At 35.2% G+C, this 19,847-nt stretch overlaps 1 protein-coding gene across 2 annotated transcripts; it reads left to right on the forward strand.

Annotated features, from left to right (window-relative positions):
• The first annotated feature begins 2,724 nt into the window (after positions 1-2,724).
• LOC142555029 (apoptosis inhibitor 5-like protein API5) lies at positions 2,725-12,986 on the forward strand. 2 transcript variants are annotated; one of them, XM_075665668.1, is made up of 16 exons: positions 2,725-2,943; positions 3,041-3,202; positions 3,845-3,944; positions 4,026-4,091; positions 8,035-8,147; positions 8,231-8,305; positions 8,488-8,637; positions 9,273-9,338; positions 9,425-9,490; positions 10,118-10,228; positions 10,607-10,693; positions 10,778-10,884; positions 11,270-11,384; positions 12,083-12,148; positions 12,453-12,541; positions 12,632-12,986. In XM_075665668.1, exons 1-16 carry the CDS (start codon positions 2,857-2,859, stop codon positions 12,816-12,818), a joined length of 1,647 nt encoding a protein of 548 aa, XP_075521783.1. In that variant the 5' UTR covers positions 2,725-2,856; the 3' UTR covers positions 12,819-12,986. The 2 variants fall into 2 exon arrangements, with proteins under 2 accessions (XP_075521783.1, XP_075521784.1); XM_075665669.1 differs by lacking the exon at positions 9,273-9,338.
• Positions 12,987-19,847: the final 6,861 nt, after the last annotated feature.

Here is a 19,847-nt window from a genome sequence, read left to right on the forward strand (position 1 = left end):
TGAGTTGTCATTGCCTCGATATGTTGCAATGTTTGAGATTGTTATGCTTATTCAATTGATTTATAGTTAAGCATATGTGATATGTAGAGTTATGGGCTGATGTGCCTAGTCCTTGGGCTGATGTGCCTAGTCATTGGCTGATGTGCCAAGTCTTCGGCTGAGTCGCCAAGACACCGGACGTTTGGTCGTATCGATGTTGCTTAGGAGAAGAGCAGCTCCTATCGCCGAGATTCGATATAGAGAGGACCAGAGTCCGTGAATGAGAACGTACCACCACCACGATCGGGAGAGTAGGTGGGTGTTATGTTCTTATTCAGATCGGGATCCCTAGATTAGGAAAGAGTTGAGTCAGAGGTTGTGAGTCAGAGTTTGATTGATAGTTTTATATTGATTCATGTCTTTCAGATTTGATACATGTTGTTGATATTTATTTCATGCTTTTATATCTGTTTATATGATTGCATGTATATATGATTTATACTAGGAATGTAATTCTCACCGGAGTTATTCGACTGTTGTCTTGTTTGTATGTGTGCATGACAACAGGTGGAGACAGCACCAGGGTCAAGACGAGGATGAGGGAGGACTAGTTTAGCGTGGAGATTCGGATCTAGAAATAGATCTGTTTCATTTCCAGACATGTAGTGAATGAACAGTAGTTGTTATGATTTACTTTTGTACATGACTTGTACTTAGATCTGGATACTGATCTTGTAAATGAAATAAGATTTATTTCATATGTTTCCGCTTTTGTATTTTTTTAAAAAAATTTAGACCCTGTTTATTTAATTGTTTTTAATTATTCCCAAAGATTATTAAGAACTGAATTAGCGTCCGGGTTCCCACAGTTTGCGTCTCGATAGCTTCAGTTTTGGCTCGATAACTGATCAGTTCGAATCCTGATCAGTTACAGTTTCTGCGCACTTATGTAAAATCATTAGAAACAAAATATTAAGCTTTGTTAACATCAAAATAAAGATTGCGAATATGAAATGTTCCAACAATTGTCATTATAATAGTCTGCATTCTCTATATGAATATTATTCTCAGTTTCTATTGAGTTTAGAATTTCATCCTTACGAGATTGATTTAAATAATTATCCCACTAACATTTAAGTTGTTCAGTAAAACCTGCTATAATTATTTTAGCAATACTTTTATCATTATTTGTTGGAACATTTCATGTTCGCAATCTTGATTTTGATGTTAACAAAACTTGTTATTTTGTTACTAATGATTTTCCTAAGTGCGCAGGAAGCTGAAACTGATCAGTCCTCGAACTGATCAGTTACTAAGGCCTAAATTGAAGCTATCAAAGACGTAAACTGAAAGATTCCCATTTGGGTTGATAAAATTCTGCATTGATCATCGCTCTAGCACGAGATCCTTTAGTAAAATCAATTTTTGATTAATTCATTTATGAAAGTGTATCAGTTTCCTTAACTTTTTGTAAGTTATTTTGATGTACAATATTATTTTGATTAGTAATTAAATCTTATACTATATCTTTTATAGAAGATTATATATCTTCTCTTATTTGAAAAGTAGATGCTCTAGAAGTTTGTGGAATATCCACCATATAATCTAAATGTGAAATAAAAGAATGACTAGATCTTAATCTAGCATAGATAGAAGACGGTAACAATCTTCTGTGTTCATTATTGAACTATATTTGAACAGATCCTTCATTAGTTTGTATAATTTGTTGTAAATCTCTATTTATTATAATATTTATAGGAACAACTTATTCAATTATCTACTTTTATGGAAATTCAGTTTCTTCTCATTTTATAAATATACGAGTTATAATATTATATCTATTGAAATTTGTTTCTATTAGAATACTTTCATTTATTTTTTTTATTTATTTTTTACACATAGGATTCAGTATAAATCATGGTTTATAATATGTACAATAACAGACACACACACACACATATATATATATATGTGTGTGTGTGCACCTGCGCGCGTGCGCGTTGTTCATAAATTGTTTAAAGCATATTAATGTATCAATCAATCTTTATAAAATTTTAATATATTTAATTTATTGTAATCATCCATATATATATATGTAATTTTTATTATTTTTTAATAAATATAATTTTAAATTTCGTGAGATTTTGATATCAGAACTTGAAAATAGGTGAATGATTTTAATAATTTTGATATTAAATTATTGTTAACAATTAAAATAATACGTTTTTAAAAATTTTGAAGAAAAGAAAAACCTATATAGGGAAAAGAACCAACTAGCGTTTAACTTATTGATATTATTTTTAATTAAATCCTACTGAATTTTATATAATATATAGAAGTCTAAATTGAAAATATATGAACTTTGAACTATACGAAAGTCACTAAAAATCTATAACCGTTATCATTTTCCACATGTGGTGCACGTCATCGCGCATTGGTGTCACATGACTTTCGTATAGTTCAAAGTTCATATATTTTCAATTTATAGACTTCTATAACCGTTATCATTTTCCTCATGTGGTGCACGTCATCGCGCATTGGTGTCACATCAATGCGCGTGTAGTATTATATCAACACTCTCATTAAAAAATTGAAATTACGGGAAAAAAAAATTAGAAAATTAAAATTGAAATTTGATAATATAAAAAACTAAAATCACAAAAATACAAATATACACGGAAAAAATGTATTTTTTGCAAAGATTAATTTTATTACACCAAACATAAGGATTGTATATCGAAGTAATAAAATCTTAATATTTGTGCGAGTCTCTCTCTCTTTGAATCTCATTTCCCGCACCATGCTTAAACCCTAATCCTATCTTCTCCAGACCACTAAATTTCACTCTCACTATCGAATCCAATTATCGAGTAAATTATGACGGATACGACGGAGGATTCTGGAGAAATCGAGAAGCTCTACGAGTACTGCGAAAAACTCAACGAAGCCAAAGACAAGTCCCTAGTCAGTCGATCTTTATCTCTGTTATCTGTAAGATTTTGGGGGTCTAATTTTGGGTTTCCTGTTAACAAATGCCTCCTCTTTACTTTTTCGGGAGCAGAATAAGGTGGATTACGAGGGAATAATAGCGGCCGCGAATGGAAGTGTCAAGGCCAAGCAATTGGCGGCTCAGATGATACCAAAGTTTTTCAAATTCTTCCCCGACCTCTCGGAGCAAGCTCTTGACCAGCATTTGTATTTGTGCGAAGATGAGGAGCTAGGGGTAAGCGTTTACTATCAATTTAGCTTCTTTTTTTTTTCCCTGGAGGGAAATTATAGTTTTGGTTCTTTGACTTTTTCTCTCTGTTTTTTTTTTATATTTTTTGCACTTAGACAAGTAAAGCTGACATTGTTGCTGCTCATGCTATCGATTTTTTGAAAGATTATTCCTTGACATCAATTAAGAAATAATTGTGATAGTTCCATGGAAAAAAAACTCAGGCGTGATATTTAGGGCTATATTGTGATTTATAGTAAAGAATGTTGTTTTTTTACTAAATAGATTGCAGCTTTAGTGAATTAAGTTATTTTTTAATTTTATTTTGTAAGAAACAAAATATATTAATAAATTGATGGTACTAATACAATTGAATAACAAGATATTCTTCCAACCGATCCTATGAAAAAACGAACTGAGATCCTAATTTGAATGACTAATCTCTTCACATTAAGTTAAATTTGATTCATTAACATCACCATTCAAGGATAATGTAATGTTTATATGAAACTGAAAAAGAAAAAAGAAAAGGGAAAACCTATACTATAAAGACTTGTATGTATAAACAATATGGTTAATGGGATTGAATATCTACCAAACCTATGCCCTTTGGAATATTACTGTATCTTAATTTGTTCATTGCTGAAGGTTCGAGTTCAAGCTATCCGAGGGCTTCCCTTTTTCTGCAAGGATACACCTGAACATCTGGCAAAAATTGTTGATATACTTGGTCAACTTCTTGTAGCTGGTATACTAGCCTTGATGTTTGTTCGCATCTTTACAGTTTTTTGTTTGTTTTTTGTCTGATTGAACATTTTTGTGATTGTAGGAGATAATGTTGAGCGCGATGCGGTGCATAAAGCCCTTATGATGTTATTGCGGCAGGATGTAAAGAGTAAGACCCAGCTAATAAAATTAACCATTTTTCAGGAGAAAATAAGTATCTGGAAATTATTTCAAAGAATAATCTGGACGTTATACATTCTTTCGCTTGTTACGGCACGATCAGAACTTACTCTTATTTGAAATTTAAATTTTTTAGAAATTTGGACATTTCCATAAAAATAATAATAGGAAAAAAAATTGGGCAGCAGGCAGCCTGAGCTGCACACAGCAGCTCACCGCGCACGTGCGTATTGCAGCACGATCAAAACTTGCTCTCGTTTGAAATTTTAAACTTTTTAGAAATTCGGATATTTCATTAAAAAAAGAAAATTTTACTAAAAAAAGTGGGCATCTTGCTGCATGCAGCAGCTCACCGCTGTGCATGCGTATTGCATCACAATCAAAACTTACTCTTGTTTGAAATTTTAAACCTTTTGGAAATTCGGACATTTCCTTAAAAAAAAATTGGGTAGCATTGAGCATGAACTGTACGCAGCAGCTCACCGCGCGCGCGTGACTGTCAGCTGCAGTCCACCCACTCTGCATGCTTTTGTCAAAAGCGCAAAGCACACAACCTGCGCCCGTGAGCTTTGCGCTTTTTTGAGTTTTGCGTTTTAAGTGCGCTTCACAGAAAAACTGTGTTTTTGTTTACAAAAATATGACAGATGAGAAATTACGCACTAAAAGTGTGATTTACTCCTCTAATATCTTGTTGCCTAACCCACGGCTGAAACGACCATGGGCTATCCCGATGTAGGGACTTCTCATCATGGGCTTTCCCATGTGCCGTCACTTATAGAATATCCCACCTCTGGGAAGTGGTTTCTTTCGCCTTTCTCAACTCGAACCTAGGATTTTTTTAAACGACCACGGGTTTCCTCTGGGGCCTTCTCCCGTAAACAGGCTACCTAGTAGCCAACACTCTAGGAATCTAGCTACTTAAGCCTGGAGGTCCTGAGTTCGAGTGTTGGGGGATAAACCATTTTAAAAAACGCCTTTTTTTTTGCGACCATGGGCTATCCCGATCTTGGGCTCTCTCTGGGCCTTCTCCCGGAAACGGTGCGTTACGACAATATTTGATACTTTGGAAGATGAAAATGGTGATAATTTTAATATTTGATATCTTATGTTTCATATTTTTTTTAAAATAAATTGATTTTATTTCTTTTTTTAGAATATTTTATTTATTGTGCTTTACTAGCGTGGGCTTCGCGTTGCGCTTTAAGCTCTAGGACGCCTGAGAGCTTTAATGCGCCTTGTGCTTTTGACAACTATGATGCTGCCATTTTCTTTTTTTATTTTTTTAGTAAAAATTTGTTTGACGTATGCAGGCACCCTAAATTATATTGTTTCTGCCCATTTAGCCTTTGCAGAATTTTTTAAAATAATTTTTCTTTAAATACATCATTTCTTACTCCTTCAAATGTCATTCGTTTGAACTTTCTACACTAATCTTTGTATTAGAAAAAAGCATTCTCTACCAAATATTTGTTCAGTACTACTATTAATTCTCTCACACAGTAAACACTTCATTTGTCCTAAAATGTCCGAAGATCGTAGTCTACCTAACACAAAACATTCCAGACGACAAAACGAACAACTATACAACATAGGATCCTGGTGAAACATTATTGATGATGGTACTGCAACATCAATATAAATTAGCCGAATTAGTGAAAAGTTCTTATCAGTGTGGACAAAAAAGGTCAATCAACAGAGAACGTGCCGTTGGATACACTCAGCTTGTCAATGATTATTTCTCTACCGAGCCGATGTATACTGAATACTGATGACATGTTCCGACGACGATTCAAAATGAGAAAAGAGTTATTTTTGCGCATAGTCAATGCATTGGAAAATCATCCTGATGGATATTTTAAATGGAGGGAAGATGCAGCGAGAAGAAAATGATTATTGTCGCTGCAAAAATGCACAACTACTATCCGTCAACTAGCTTATGGAGGCCCGGCTGACCAACTGAACGATTACCTGCGGATGGATGAAACAACTTCCTCAAATGCATGTCAACTTTTGCCAATGTGTAATGCAAATATATAAAGGTCTATACTTGAGAAAACCCAATGCAACTGACATTGCTCGTTTGCTTAAAATGCATGAGTAGAGGCACCGTTTCCCTGGCATGTTAGGAAGCCTTGATTGCATGCATTGGGCCTGGGAAAATTGCCCGGTCGCGTGGAGGGCCCTGTACACACGAGGCAATCATGGCTACCCAACAATTGTTCTTGAGGCGGTCGCGTCTGCCGATTTGTGGATATGATACCTTTTTCGGAGTCGCTAGGTCTCATAATGACGTCAACGTGCTTAACAAATCTCTTCTTTTTAATAACGTCTTGAAAGGAAACATATTGGAGGTTAATTTTATTGAGGTTAATTTTATTGTGAACGGTACACAATTCACAAAAGGATACTACCTAACGAATGATATATACCCGGAATAAGCCACTTTCATGAAGAGTTTTTCTTGCCCCAGGATCCCAAAGGAATGAAATTTAAGGAAAGACAAGAGACTGCAAGAGAGGATGTCAAGCGGGCATTTGGAGTGCTCCAAGCTCGTTGGGTAATCATAAGAGGTTCAGGGCGACATTGGTTAATGGATAAATGCGACGAAATCACGTTTACATGCAATATTTTACACATATTTGGGTTGTATTTGATACCAGATTGGCATTTCTGCAATGTCTATGTTTCAAATTATCATAATGAGAACTACATTGTCCATGAGCATTGTAACATGCTGGGGAGTTATGTATGAGAATGCTTCACTGTTGAAAAGAAGATTCCTATATTGAACGATCCAAATAACCCAAAGTTGAATTAACCGAATTGTTTTTAGTTAACCAATCACAAGATTGGCATTTCTGCAATGTCTATGTTTCAAATTATCATAATGAGAACTACATTGTCCATGAGCATTGTAACATACTGGGGAGTTATGTATGAGAATGCTTCACTGCCGAAAAGAAGATTACTACATTGAACGAACCAAATAACCCGAAGTTGAATTAACCGAATTGTTTTTAGTTAACCAATCCAATCCATTTTCCTTTAAAAACCTAAATAACCGAGCCAAATTAAAATTGATTATTTTGGTTTGGTAAGTGAATTAGCAGAAATTTAGGAAAAAAGTTGAACGTAAACATATTACGCACACTGCAACCAGGCAAGAGAATGAGAAGATATTGATGCATTACTTTCTTCCTTGCTAAGCAAAAGAATGAGAATAGATTAGCCAAAGATGAAAGCCAACAACCCAACACAATTAAGGCCTGTATGTAAATTCAATATTGTTTAAATCGGCTTAAGCGATTTTTTTGTATCAGTAAGCAAAATTGGACCGATTTAGCCGATCTTTTAAAACTGAAATTTTGAATTAATTTGATTTGGATCGGTCAATTCGGTTTAATCGACTTTTTTTTCATTTCTAAATTTTTGTTATCAGAAGATGTATATGCTTCTTAATGTCTTATAGACTCCAAAACCTGGAAAGAGTTGTTTATCTGGATGAGTCTTACAGGAACACTATGAAAGCAAGGATATTCCATGATAAAGCAGTTGGAGTCTGGCTTCTTACAATTGTTGGTCTTTTGTGAAGCAGAGATTGTCCGCATTAGTTGGAATATGATTTTGGAGATCCGATGTAAGATTGATAGTTTGTGCATATGATCAGCGACAATGGAATGGGCTCTGCTTGAAGGGAATTATGATTCAACCATATTAATTTTAAGTGCAACCAATCAAAAATTAAGTTTGTTGCTTGAGATAGAATGTTAATGTGTACAGTTAATTCTGTTGACCTTTTAATTGTGATTTTTAGATGCTAAAGTTACTAGATTTTTCTATGCCTGGCGTGCACGGTCTATGGCTTCAGATACTGCCATTAAAAAGATGAGTGCATGAGTGTATTCTGAAGCGATTTACTATGTTTGCCTCAGCTTCATTAACAGCTTTATTCAAGCACATTGGAAGTATGGATGATCGGAATGCCGAGGATCTCAGCACGTGGGAGACCATCCGTGAAAAAGTTTTGTGCTTTATACGAGACAAGGTAGAAATTATTTAGTTTCAAATGGAATTTTTTTCCCTCCGGAAGTTTTGCATTTAGTGAATCTAAATTTGGACATTTTCCAGGTGTTTCCTCTGAAGGCCGAACTGTTGAAACCAGAAGCTGAAATGGAGAGACACGTAGCTAATTTGGTGAAACAGGTAATTCTTGAGTGATGGGGCATCCAAATTAAATTCTTAATCCTTAATACCTTGGTCATACTTTATAGTCTCATTTCTATTTTTGGGCATATTTTGATCATAAAGTTGACGACTTCTATAACCTTTTGTTAGTAGCTTATTTACACCACTTGACCAAATACATTGATTTATTCTTGGTCCAGAATTTGCAAGACGTGACTGCAGTGGAGTTTAAATTGTTCATTGACTTTTTGAAAAGCTTGAGCTTATTTGGACAGAACGCGCCTGTTGAGCAAGTTCAGGAGCTTGTTGAAATTATTGAAGGCCAGGCTGACCTAGATGCTCAGTTTAATGTATGTTCATAATTCATATATTCCATCTGGATCCCATGATTATATTTATCCGTTTGATGTTGCCAAGTCGACAGTTTTTATCTGTTATATTGGTTTGGATTAATGTAATATTTTTTACCTTTTTGTTTATCACAATTAAATTCCTTCTTTTTATAATATATCTTTTCAAAATGTTGAATCTGGGTAGTAATATGGTTTTTGAGAATGAGTAATCCTGGTACTGAATTCTCATTTAATGTCAGTACATGTAGAATGGGTCATAAGAAAAGAAATAGATAGTGTGCGAGATTCTCTAGCATGTACTGTGTGGGTTTCAGTTCCTGAATTTTTTTCACAATTTTTTATGTTTGTTTCCATTCAAGACAATTACTGCAATTCTTGGTCTTTGTTATGAGCAAACTTTCCTTAGAGAATAAATGGTACGAGTTTGTCTGCATGTGTATTATCCAGATTATAGTTTCTTATTTTCTTTCTTAATTTATTACATTATTGTCCACTTTAAAGAGTTTCTACATAATTTTCCTTTTTTTAGAAGTTCACCCTTTTACAAGTGCAGGCTCTTTCTTGGACACAAAACAGTTTTTAAAGTACATATATTTTTTTATTTTTATTTGACAAGCATCTTCCTTCTTCAGGTTTCAGATGGAGATCATATAGATCGGTTTATATCTTGCCTGCGCATGGCCCTTCCATTTTTCATGGTGCACTATGATAATACCAATCATCGCATTTCTTAAGCTGTTGAATTTATGGTATATGTTGATCTTGTGCATATATGTGATTTTAGAGGGGTGCATCAAGTAGCAATTTCTTCAGCTATCTGAACAAGCAAATTCTCCCAGTTTTTGACAAGGTAATATGTACTGACCAAACTAAATTATTGGCTATATTGTCAAGATTGAGTGACCAAAAAATTTTAATCTAGCAATGCTTTATTCATTTCTCTTTCTATATTGTCAAGATTGAGTGACCAAAAAATTTAGTCTAGCAATGCTTTGTTCATTTCTCTTTTAGATACATTGCCATTATCGATGAAGCCATGCTTTGCTTTTCTCACAAGTGAAAATTTCTCTTTTTTATGCTATTACTTTACCATTCTATACCCCTGATTCTTCTTTTTGTCTCCTTTTTATTTCTCCTCATTGGTTTCATCAATATAATGCTCAAAACTGGTGAAATTTAAGGGTTTACCACATTTCTTAATTTTTTTTGGTAAAACTGTGCTTTGGTAATTGCAGTGTCAACATTCTAAGAACCGCTTATAGATATAGTTTTCTTACTTTGTGCCTTGATAACAGTTTTTATCAAATTGGTTGAAGCCTGTCCAGCTCCATTAAATATTGTTAAAGAAACTTGCCTTTTTTTATAACCGAGAAGCTTCAAGCTTAAGGCATCTCTTGACATTTTCCTTTTTTTATTGTTTCATTTATACATATTTATTTTGAGTTATCTGATGAAAGATTATCTTTCTTTGCAATAGCTTCCTGAAGAACAGAAACTAAGCATGCTCAAGAACCTTGCTGAATGTTCATTTACTGCAAAACCTCAAGATTCAAGACAGCTTCTTCCTGCTGTTGTTCAGCTTTTGAAGGTATTCTTTCTAGTTATCATGGATGTAAATGTGCATGATTCGAGTTAAGTCCGTATTGTCATTTATGCTTTATTGTTTCGCAATCCATTATCTATCAGTTCTCTGTTGCTATTTATGTGTTAGTCCTAATTTTTTTTTGATGAATTATCAAATCATCGATGTTCCAGGCTTCCAGCGGGACAGGAGATGTCACCTTACCTACTTAACTGAATAAATTGTGGCTTAGCTCTAGGTTTATAATTGCAACAGCTTCGTTTCTGGTTTGTCATTGTGGATATTAATGAAGTAATTTGAGTTGTTACAGATTGATGGGTGGTATATTGTTGCATGGATTTACATTCAGCGAATTCTTTCTGAATTACTCTCTTTCTCTCTCAGAAATATTTAGTACGAAGAAAGATTGAAGAAATGAACTTCACTAGTATTGAGTGTTTGCTTTATGCATTTCACAATTTAGCTCACAAGGTACAAATACTGCTGTATTTCACATGTAAATCTGTGTATCTTACGTTGCTAAACTGACTTCCAGATGTATTCATGAATTTATAGACTCCTAACGCCTCAAATAGCCTCTGCGGCTACAAGATTGTCACTGGACAAACATCTGACAGGCTTGGAGAAGATTTTTCAGAGCAATATAAAGACTTTACAGAGAGGTATTTGTTAACTAAATGGTCATCAAAATCTTACAATATACCAAAATTTTGAATGATTCAGATGGATGCTATGATTAGTCTTCAGTTTGTGATCTATGGAAATGAGTGCAGTTGTGCTACCTGCCTATGACAAAACTGGGGAGTATGCCTATGCTAAAACTATAATGCTTGTTGTATGTTAAAAAGTTTTTTTACCTCGTTTTATGGAGTGAGAGGGCTTTTTTGATTTTTTTATTTATTTGTGTAAGACCTATTTTCGTTGTGAACTAATTTTTTTAATCTCGGACTCCTGATCAGCTTCGTAGCTTCTTTATTGAACTAGTTTCTTCCAGGACTTGTGCCATTTATCCTTCAAAATTTGATCACTAGTTTATTGATGCAACAGATTGAGCACCATTGAGGATTTATCTAGAGCAATGATTAAAAAATTGACCCAGGGTATGGCGGATCATAATAAAGCAATGGCTGCAGCAAAATTAGAAGAAGAAAAAGACGTGATTGTAAGTCCTCCCTCAGCAACAATGATATTGTTATGATGCCTCCTTTGCATGGGCGGAGCTGGCTATATTATAATTTTGAGACTCAAAATTTTAAAATTGTATCTGCTAATATTAGATGCCTAGCTCCTCACGCTAAATCCAAAACACAACAAATTTTTTTCCTTAATAATTTATAAACCCAAATATCAGACTAAATTTTTTAAAATCTTACAAAATATTACTACCTAGATAGACCGTCTGTAACCTCTTGTACACTGCTTTCTCCTCATGAGTTACGGACTTCATATGCTTTGATTAACATTCATTCCAAATCATATTACTTACTGTTTCATTTTCCATGTTTTTCGATCATTCAATTTTTAAATTCTCTTCTTTCGATCGGAAATTAATTAATTTATAATTTTGGGCGGTAGAGTTTATATTTTCTATCAGATTTTGTTTTAATTGCGGGTTCTGTACGCGTTGTTCTTTGTCATTTTCCCGCGTTTCCCATCAATTACAGGTGATTCTGGCCGTGTGTAGCTTGTGTTCGAACCTTATGACACATTATTTATAACTGTCTATTAACCGGTGTCTTTTTTGCTTTATTAATTATATAAAGTTTACACTGAACCAAGATCTTAGCTCTGTCCTGCTCCTTTCCAACATTGATGTTTGTATAATTCGCTCATAATTTCACCTCGTCTTGTGTCTTGCAGAAGAAGCAGAAACAGAATGCTACTATGGGACTTCGTTCCTGCAACAACATACTTGCAATGACCCAGGTGAATGCTTTTTCCAACTTTTCACTGTATTTATCAACTCATTCTGCTAGAGACCTTTAATTATGCTTATGGCATTCGATAAACAATTTCTTGTAAGATATAATGTCAACGGGTTGTCCAATTTTAGAGAGTTTAGGACAATACCCTACATTTTAAATAGTGATCATTATCACCCAAGCTTTAGTCTTATGTTCGTCAGAGGTTAACCACACGAGTCTCTCTCCTTTCCAACTTCAGATCTTCTCTATTTTTGATGGATACTCTTCTCATTTGTCTCATATGATACATCATGATCTGCATTCAGCCTTTGCACTCGAAAGTACCTTCATTCATTGGTGACAAGAAAATTACCTTGTCATGGAAAGAAACCACCCCAACTGTCGCTGCTGCCGGGTAACAAGAAAATCCGAGACGTTTTTTTAACCACTATTACCTACCATTTTGCCATTCTATTTGTTTATCAGCAAATGTTTGTCATTCCAGTAAAAAACGAAGTGCTGCCAGTATATCCAGCACTAGTGCGCCCAAAAAGGGTGGTGGAGCAGGACGTGATTTTCAGAATCCACTTCTTAACAAAGCATTTGAAGGGTTAAACGAAGGAAGAAGTAGAGGTCGAGGTCGAGGTCCAGGGTGGAGGGGACGTGGTGGTAGAGGAAGAAGTTACCGTTAAAATGTGGTCGTTTCCTTGTGATATTTTCCTTAGGTGCACATACTCTTAACCTAGCTCTTGGGTTCCTTTAAAATTTATTTCATGGGTTCCAGTAGTCGGTTTACCTCTTGCATTCCCTAATGACAACTGTTGAGTTTCTAAAGAAGGAATAAATACATTTGTGGATGATCTCGCAGCACTAAATCTCTACGTTTGCATGATATTTCTTATACATGATCTATATAAGTAGTAAATCATCGATTGGCAATACTCGTAGCCATATATTTATGCTCACACGCTTGTTATTCGTCGAAAATTTTCGTTCAGGGGGTTCGATATAACACTGAACAACTACAAAGATACGTTTTTTGTGTGTGGCTAGAGCAGTTTAGAAAACATAGCTATCGACATATAAATATGTTGGTAACACATTATCCGAGCTGATGTACTTTGTAATTTGTTTTAATTCGATAAAAATGATTAGATTTATAGATTATGGAAAAATGATAAAAAAAGAAGTTTGAGCGTTTGATAAATTAGTAATTTTCATATTAAATTTTTATAAAATATAAAAAAAAAAATTTATTAGAGAACTCGGTATCTCTATTCATTTATTTGAATTATTTGTAAAGAGGAAGTTTGGACTGAACAAAAAAAATCTTGAAGATAAACAGAATGTATATATATATATATATATATATATATATTTATCAAAATGATATAATTACATTTGAAAAATCAAAATCTTGAGATCAGTTTTGATATTTTACTTAAATTGAACAGGGAACAGAAACAAAATATGAGGTTAAGAAATACCAAAACTATTTTTTTTAGTTAAAAGCGAATATTTTTTTTATTGAATTCAAATACTCTATAAGATTCAAAGTAGTAGCAGTTTTGGTATGTTTTCAAATACTCTATATTTTATACAAAATATAACGCTAAAACGAAGAAAACACTGAAAAATTAATGACAAAATCTTTCATGACTTTGTACTTACAAACATGAATGAATTTAACAAAATATGAAAATTACAATAAATTTTGCTGAAATTTTGAGTGAAAAAGATGTAAAATACTTGAAAATAGACTAAAAACATGAAAAACGTTTGAAGATAAAAATTGAAATTTTGCAGAAATTTTGCTGTGGAGCGATGTTGGAGTTGTTTTTTTTTTTCCCCTGTCAATCACTTATTTTTGTTTAGTCTGGAGGACTTTTTCCCCACTCCCTATCATCATGGGCCACAATCTTCTCCTAAAAATCGATTGTTCGCTGCTATATTAATTCGAAGTTTCTTTACATATGATGGGCTTTTATCTATTAATTTTCAGACACTCAACTCTTGGGAGCCGGTCCAAATTAGTGCCCAAATAATTTTAGGCCGAACAAATGCCCTCCACGTGTATTGGCCATTGAGACAAAATGCCTGTTTGTAAGCTTATCCGTCCAACTTATTTCTCATTTCCACTACTAAAGGGTCTGAATTCATTTACTGGGATAAATCGTTTGATCTAGGAAGAGAAACCATGTCATCAAATTCTACTCCCTCACTTCCATCCAACAATTGAATTAAAAAAATTCTCTGCCCCGGCTTCAGTCATTTTCCTCTTTTGATTTTTTTGCATTTTTTGTTGTCGAAGTTAGATAAGAGGTGAATGAACCTTGAATAATGTGCCGTGAGAAGTCTTGTCCCACATTGGGAAATATGCCAAATAAATTCTTCTTTATTAGCTCAAAGTTTGAGCTAAGGGTTTGGGCCCAAGGGGCACCAGAAGTTTTTGGAAAGGGGGAAGATGTTGATAAGTCAGGTCTTGGTGAAACACGCGCGCAGCACGGCCCGGTTCGGTGTTGTAACATCTCAGATTCGACGACTGTCTTCATTGTACCAAGACGAGTCTTTTCAGCATGCTTATGACCTCACTCACACGCACCCTGAGAAACTACCATGGGGTCACCCATCCCAAAATTTCTCCAAGTCAAGCACGCTTAACTTTGGAGTTCTTATGTGATTAGCTACCGAAAAGAATATGCACCTTCTTGATATAAGTAGTACCTATCAAATCTTTTAAGCCCTTCTCAACTGCACAGTCTCATACCTGAACAGTTTTGGAATCCCTCTCCTTCGGGTGTAATATCGGTTAATTCATGTTCTCTTCGTCTATAAGCCTGACAGGAGCCGCTCATTGTCCGTGCAACCTCATGGCACCAGCGATCACCCCCCGCCCTCTTCGGTCCCGGGTCTCACAGTGTGGTGTGGTGTGGTTTCTTGACCATATTAATCTTTTTGGACAAAATTCATTAAAAAAATAATTTTTTATTTTCGAAATAGTGTCTCTTAGACCAAACAGTGTGTTCTTAGCTCGCACTTCACAGCTGCTAGTCTGCGTTCGTTGCGTTCCATGTCCGAACCAATGTGTCTCATGTGCATGTCCTTTGGTATAGAACCGTGCGTCCCCTGGTTTGTACAGGTCCCATGGCTTATTTCTTCTTTCAGAAAGGTGTGTTCTGGGCAGAAGAGTGTGTCCCTTGGTTTATGAGATTCACTCTAGAAATAGTCCTCTGCAGACATTCGTTACATACTTTTTGCATCCTCATTTTTCTGCATCCGCTTTCTTTACAAAACTTGAAAATTCAAATATACTATTGTTCGCTGCTATCCAGAACCTGTTGTGCCGCGCTTTCTAGATTAAGTCGTTGTATCTTAGAGACGATTGCCGCCAACGTAAAGTACTAGTATACAGGCAATTCTTCTTGCGGACAGAGGATACATCCTTGCCTCGGCTTACTGTTATTTGTTGCTGCTCGTTATTCAGGATACCAACAATCGCAAGACGAATTATTTCTTTCACTCTGGATATGTCAACCACATCATTCGCTCCCTTGCCTACTGCCCCTGCTCACGGTGAAAAACCTCCGAAATTTTCTGGTGCCGACTTCAAACATTGGCTGCATAAAATTCTATCCTATCTGACCACATTGAGCCTGTCTCGATTTCTGACAGAGTCCCCTCCTGTCATATCCGAAGGCGATACAGACACGAGACAAAGGAGTGTTGTTGATGCATGGAACCACAGTGACTTCCTCTGCTGCAACTATATCTTAAATGGACTTGACGACATGCTTTACAGTGTCTACTGCTCTGTCAAGACAGCTAAAGAATTGTGGGACTCATTGGAGAAAAATTACAAGACAGAAGATGCAGGAGTCAAGAAGTTCGTAGTTGGTAGATTTCTGGACTTCAAAATGGTGGACACCAAATCTGTAATAAGCCAGGTACAAGAAATTCAAATTATTATTCATGACTTATTAGCAGATGGGATGTAAATCAATGAACCATTCCAAGTGGCGGCTTTTATTGAGAAGTTGCCATCAATGTGGAAAGACTTCAAGAACTATCTTAAGCACAAACGCAAGGAGTTAAAACTCGAAGATCTGATTGTCAGGCTTCAAATTGAGGAAGATAGTTGAAACTCTGAAGCCAAAACATACAAAAGGACAATGGAGGCCGAGGCCAAGGAAAATCTGTCAGAATCAAGTACCAATCACAAGAGAAAGCGCCCTCTGAATGAAAATAAGCGAGGGCAGACCAAAAAGTTCAAAGGAACATGCTACAACTGTGGCAAGCCGAATCATATGGCCAAGGATTGTCGTCTTCCGAAGAAAGATAACAAAAATCAGAAACTAAAGCAAGCAAACGTCATCGAGGAAAGGCATGTGCCAATAGACCTATTAGAACTTGATCTGTATGCAGTTGTGTTTGAAACCAATTTGGTGGATAATCCAAGGGAATGGTGGATAGATACCAGATCCACTAGTCACATATGTGCTGACAAAGAAATGTTCTCATCCTACACTTCTGTAAGTGATAGAAAATTGTTTATGGGAAACTCTACGACGTCTGAGGTCGTAGGGATTGGCAAAGTGGTATTGAAGATGACTTCTGGGAAAGAGATATCGCCAAGGAATGTGCTGCATGTGCCAGACATTCGAAAGAACTTAGTTTCTGGATTATTGTTGAGTAAGGCCGGCTTTAAGCTTGTGTTTGAATCGGACAAGTTTGTCCTAACTAAAAACAGTGTATTTGTAGGCAAAGGGTACCAAGAGCAATGGTCTCTTTAAAATTAATGTAATGAATGTTATCCTGCCACGAAAGAGAATAATAAAGTTGATGATTTTGTTTACTTATTTGACAGTTCTAATTTATGGCATGAAAGATTAGGACATATTAACTTCAACACTCTTCAAATACTTGCAAATTTAAATGTACTAACTGCATTTAAAAGAAATCCACGAGATAAGTATGAGATTTGTGTTGAAGCAAAGATGGCCAAAATTCCATTCCATTCTGTGACAAGAAGTACTAAACCACTTGAATTGATTCACACTGACGTATGTGATTTAAAAATTGTGCAAACTCGAGGTGAGAAAAAGTACTTCATAACATTCATTGACAATTGCGAAAGGTTTTGCTACGTCTATCTATTGAAAAGTAAGGATGAAGCTTTAGAAGCTTTTAAAAATTATAAGAATGAGGTCGAGAATCAATTGAGTTCAAAAATCAAAATGATTCGAAGTGATCGAAGTGGAGAGTATATCGGTCCATTTGAAGAACTTTGCAATAACTCTGGCATAATTCATCAAACTACAGCACCATATTCACCTCAATCCAATGGAGTTGTAGAACACAAAAATCGTACTCTTAAGGAGATGATGAATGCGTTATTGATAAATTCTGGCTTACCTCAAAAACTGTTGGGGGAGCAATCTTATCTGCAAATCACATTCTTAATAAAATACCACACAAAGGGAAAGATGAAACTCCATATGAATTATGGAAGGGTCGAAAACCATCTTACAAATACTTAAAAGTGTGGGGGTGTTTGGCTAAAGTAGAAGTACCTAAGCCAAACAAGTTAAAATTGGACCCAAAACCGTTGACTGCATTTTTATTAGATATGCATATAATAGTAATGCATATAGGTTTTTGGTGCATAAGTCAACAATTCCTGATATTAATGAAGGAACAATTATGGAATCAAGGAACGTAATATTATTTGAAACCAAATTTCCTTGTAAGGAAAGAAAAGAAGGTTCTAACAAACGATCTTATGAATCGACTGTTGAACACATAGAAATCAATGAAAAACCAAGACGTGGTAAGAGAGCAAGAGTTGAAAAGTCCTTTGGTCCTGATTTTCCGACTTACATGTTAGATGATGAACCAAGAACCATTCAAGAAGCTCTATCCAATCCAGAAGCTCTTTTCTGGAAAGAAGCAATAAATGATGAAATAGATTCCATCATGCATAATCATACTTGGGACTTGATTGATCTCCCTCTGGGTTGTAAGCCTTTAGGATGCAAGTGGATTCTTAAAAGGAAATAGAAAGAAGATGGATCTATATATAAATACAAGGCCCGATTAGTAGCTAAATGGTTCAAACAAAAAGAAGGGTATGACTTTTTTGACACATACTCTCCGGTTACTAGGATTACATCCATTCGTGTTCTCATAGCTATTGCTGCATTGCATAACCTTGAGATTCACCAAATGGATGTAAAAACAGCCTTTTTTAATGGAGAACTGGAAGATGAAATATACATGGAACAACCGAGGGTTGTCGTACCTGGACAAGAAAAGAAGGTGTGTAAACTTGTCAAGTCACTATACGTACTTAAACAAGCACCTAAGAAATGTCATAAAAAATTTGACACTACAATGAAGTCAAATGGTTTCAAAATCAACGAATGTGATAAATGCGTTTATATTAAAGGTAACACAAAAGTTTATGTTATTGTCTGCCTTTATGTAGACAACATGTTGATTATGAGAAGTAATCATGAGTTGATTATAAATACAAAGAAAATGTTGAAAAGTATTTTGAAATGAAAGACTTGGGGTTATGTGATATTATATTAGGGATTAAAATCTTTAGAATAGCTGATGGAATCATTTTATCACAAACTCACTATTTTGAAAAGGTACTTGAAAAATTCAGTACCTTAAACAGTCGTCCTGCTAGAACACTTATAGATTTAGGCGTTCATTTAGCAAAGAATCAAGGAGATCCAATCTCACAACTTGAATATGCAAGGATAATTGGTAGTCTAATGTTCTTGACTAACTGCACTCATCCAGATCTTGCATATTCAGTAAACAAGTTAAGTAGGTTCACAAGTAATCCAAATAAGGATAATTGGAAAGCCTTAACAAGAGTGCTTGGATATTTAAAATATACATTGAACTATGGTTTGATATATTCAAAATATCCTGCAGTTTTAGAAGGATACTGTGATGCTAATTGGATATCTAACACAAAATACTCCAAGTTCACTTTTATGTATTCACAATAGGTGGAGGATCAGTGTCATGGAAATCGTCTAAGCAAACATGCATAGCTCGATCTACTATGGAATCCGAGTTCATAGCCTGAAACAAAGCCGGGGAAGAAGCCGAATGGCTGAGAAACTTCCTAGAAGATATTCCTTGCTGGAATAAGCCAGTGCCTTCCATTAACATTCATTGTGATAGTCAATCGACAATAGGAAAAGCACATAGCAGTATGAACAATGGTAGGTCTCGACACATTTGATGGAGACATAATACCATAAGACAATTGATCTCGAACGGGGTTATTTCTGTTGAATATGTGATGTCAAAGGAAAACCTAGCGGATCCGTTTACTAAAGGAATAAATAGAGATCAAATGTACAAACTGTTAAGAGGTATGGGCTTAAAACCCACAAAATAAAATATTTATAGCGGTAACTCAACCTTGTGAATTGGAGATCCCAAGACCTTGGTTCAATGGGAAAACTAAGCTATAAATATTAGTTTGAGTACTTGAAATCAGTTAAGGCTCATTCATATGTAAATCCAACTAGAAAAAACCTGCGAAATGTGGTGAGGTTAAGTTTACCTTTAATGATTCCTATACCTAAGAGGTAGGGTATGACAGCATACTCTCGATACGAGATCACCTAAATAAGTGAGAAGTAATGACCGCTTCAATAGGAATACTTATGAATCTAAGATATTGTCCAGGGCCG

Source organism: Primulina tabacum, chromosome 9, assembly GCF_025594145.1.
Source record: "Primulina tabacum isolate GXHZ01 chromosome 9, ASM2559414v2, whole genome shotgun sequence".
In the NCBI taxonomy this organism is placed as follows: Eukaryota; Viridiplantae; Streptophyta; class Magnoliopsida; order Lamiales; family Gesneriaceae; genus Primulina; species Primulina tabacum.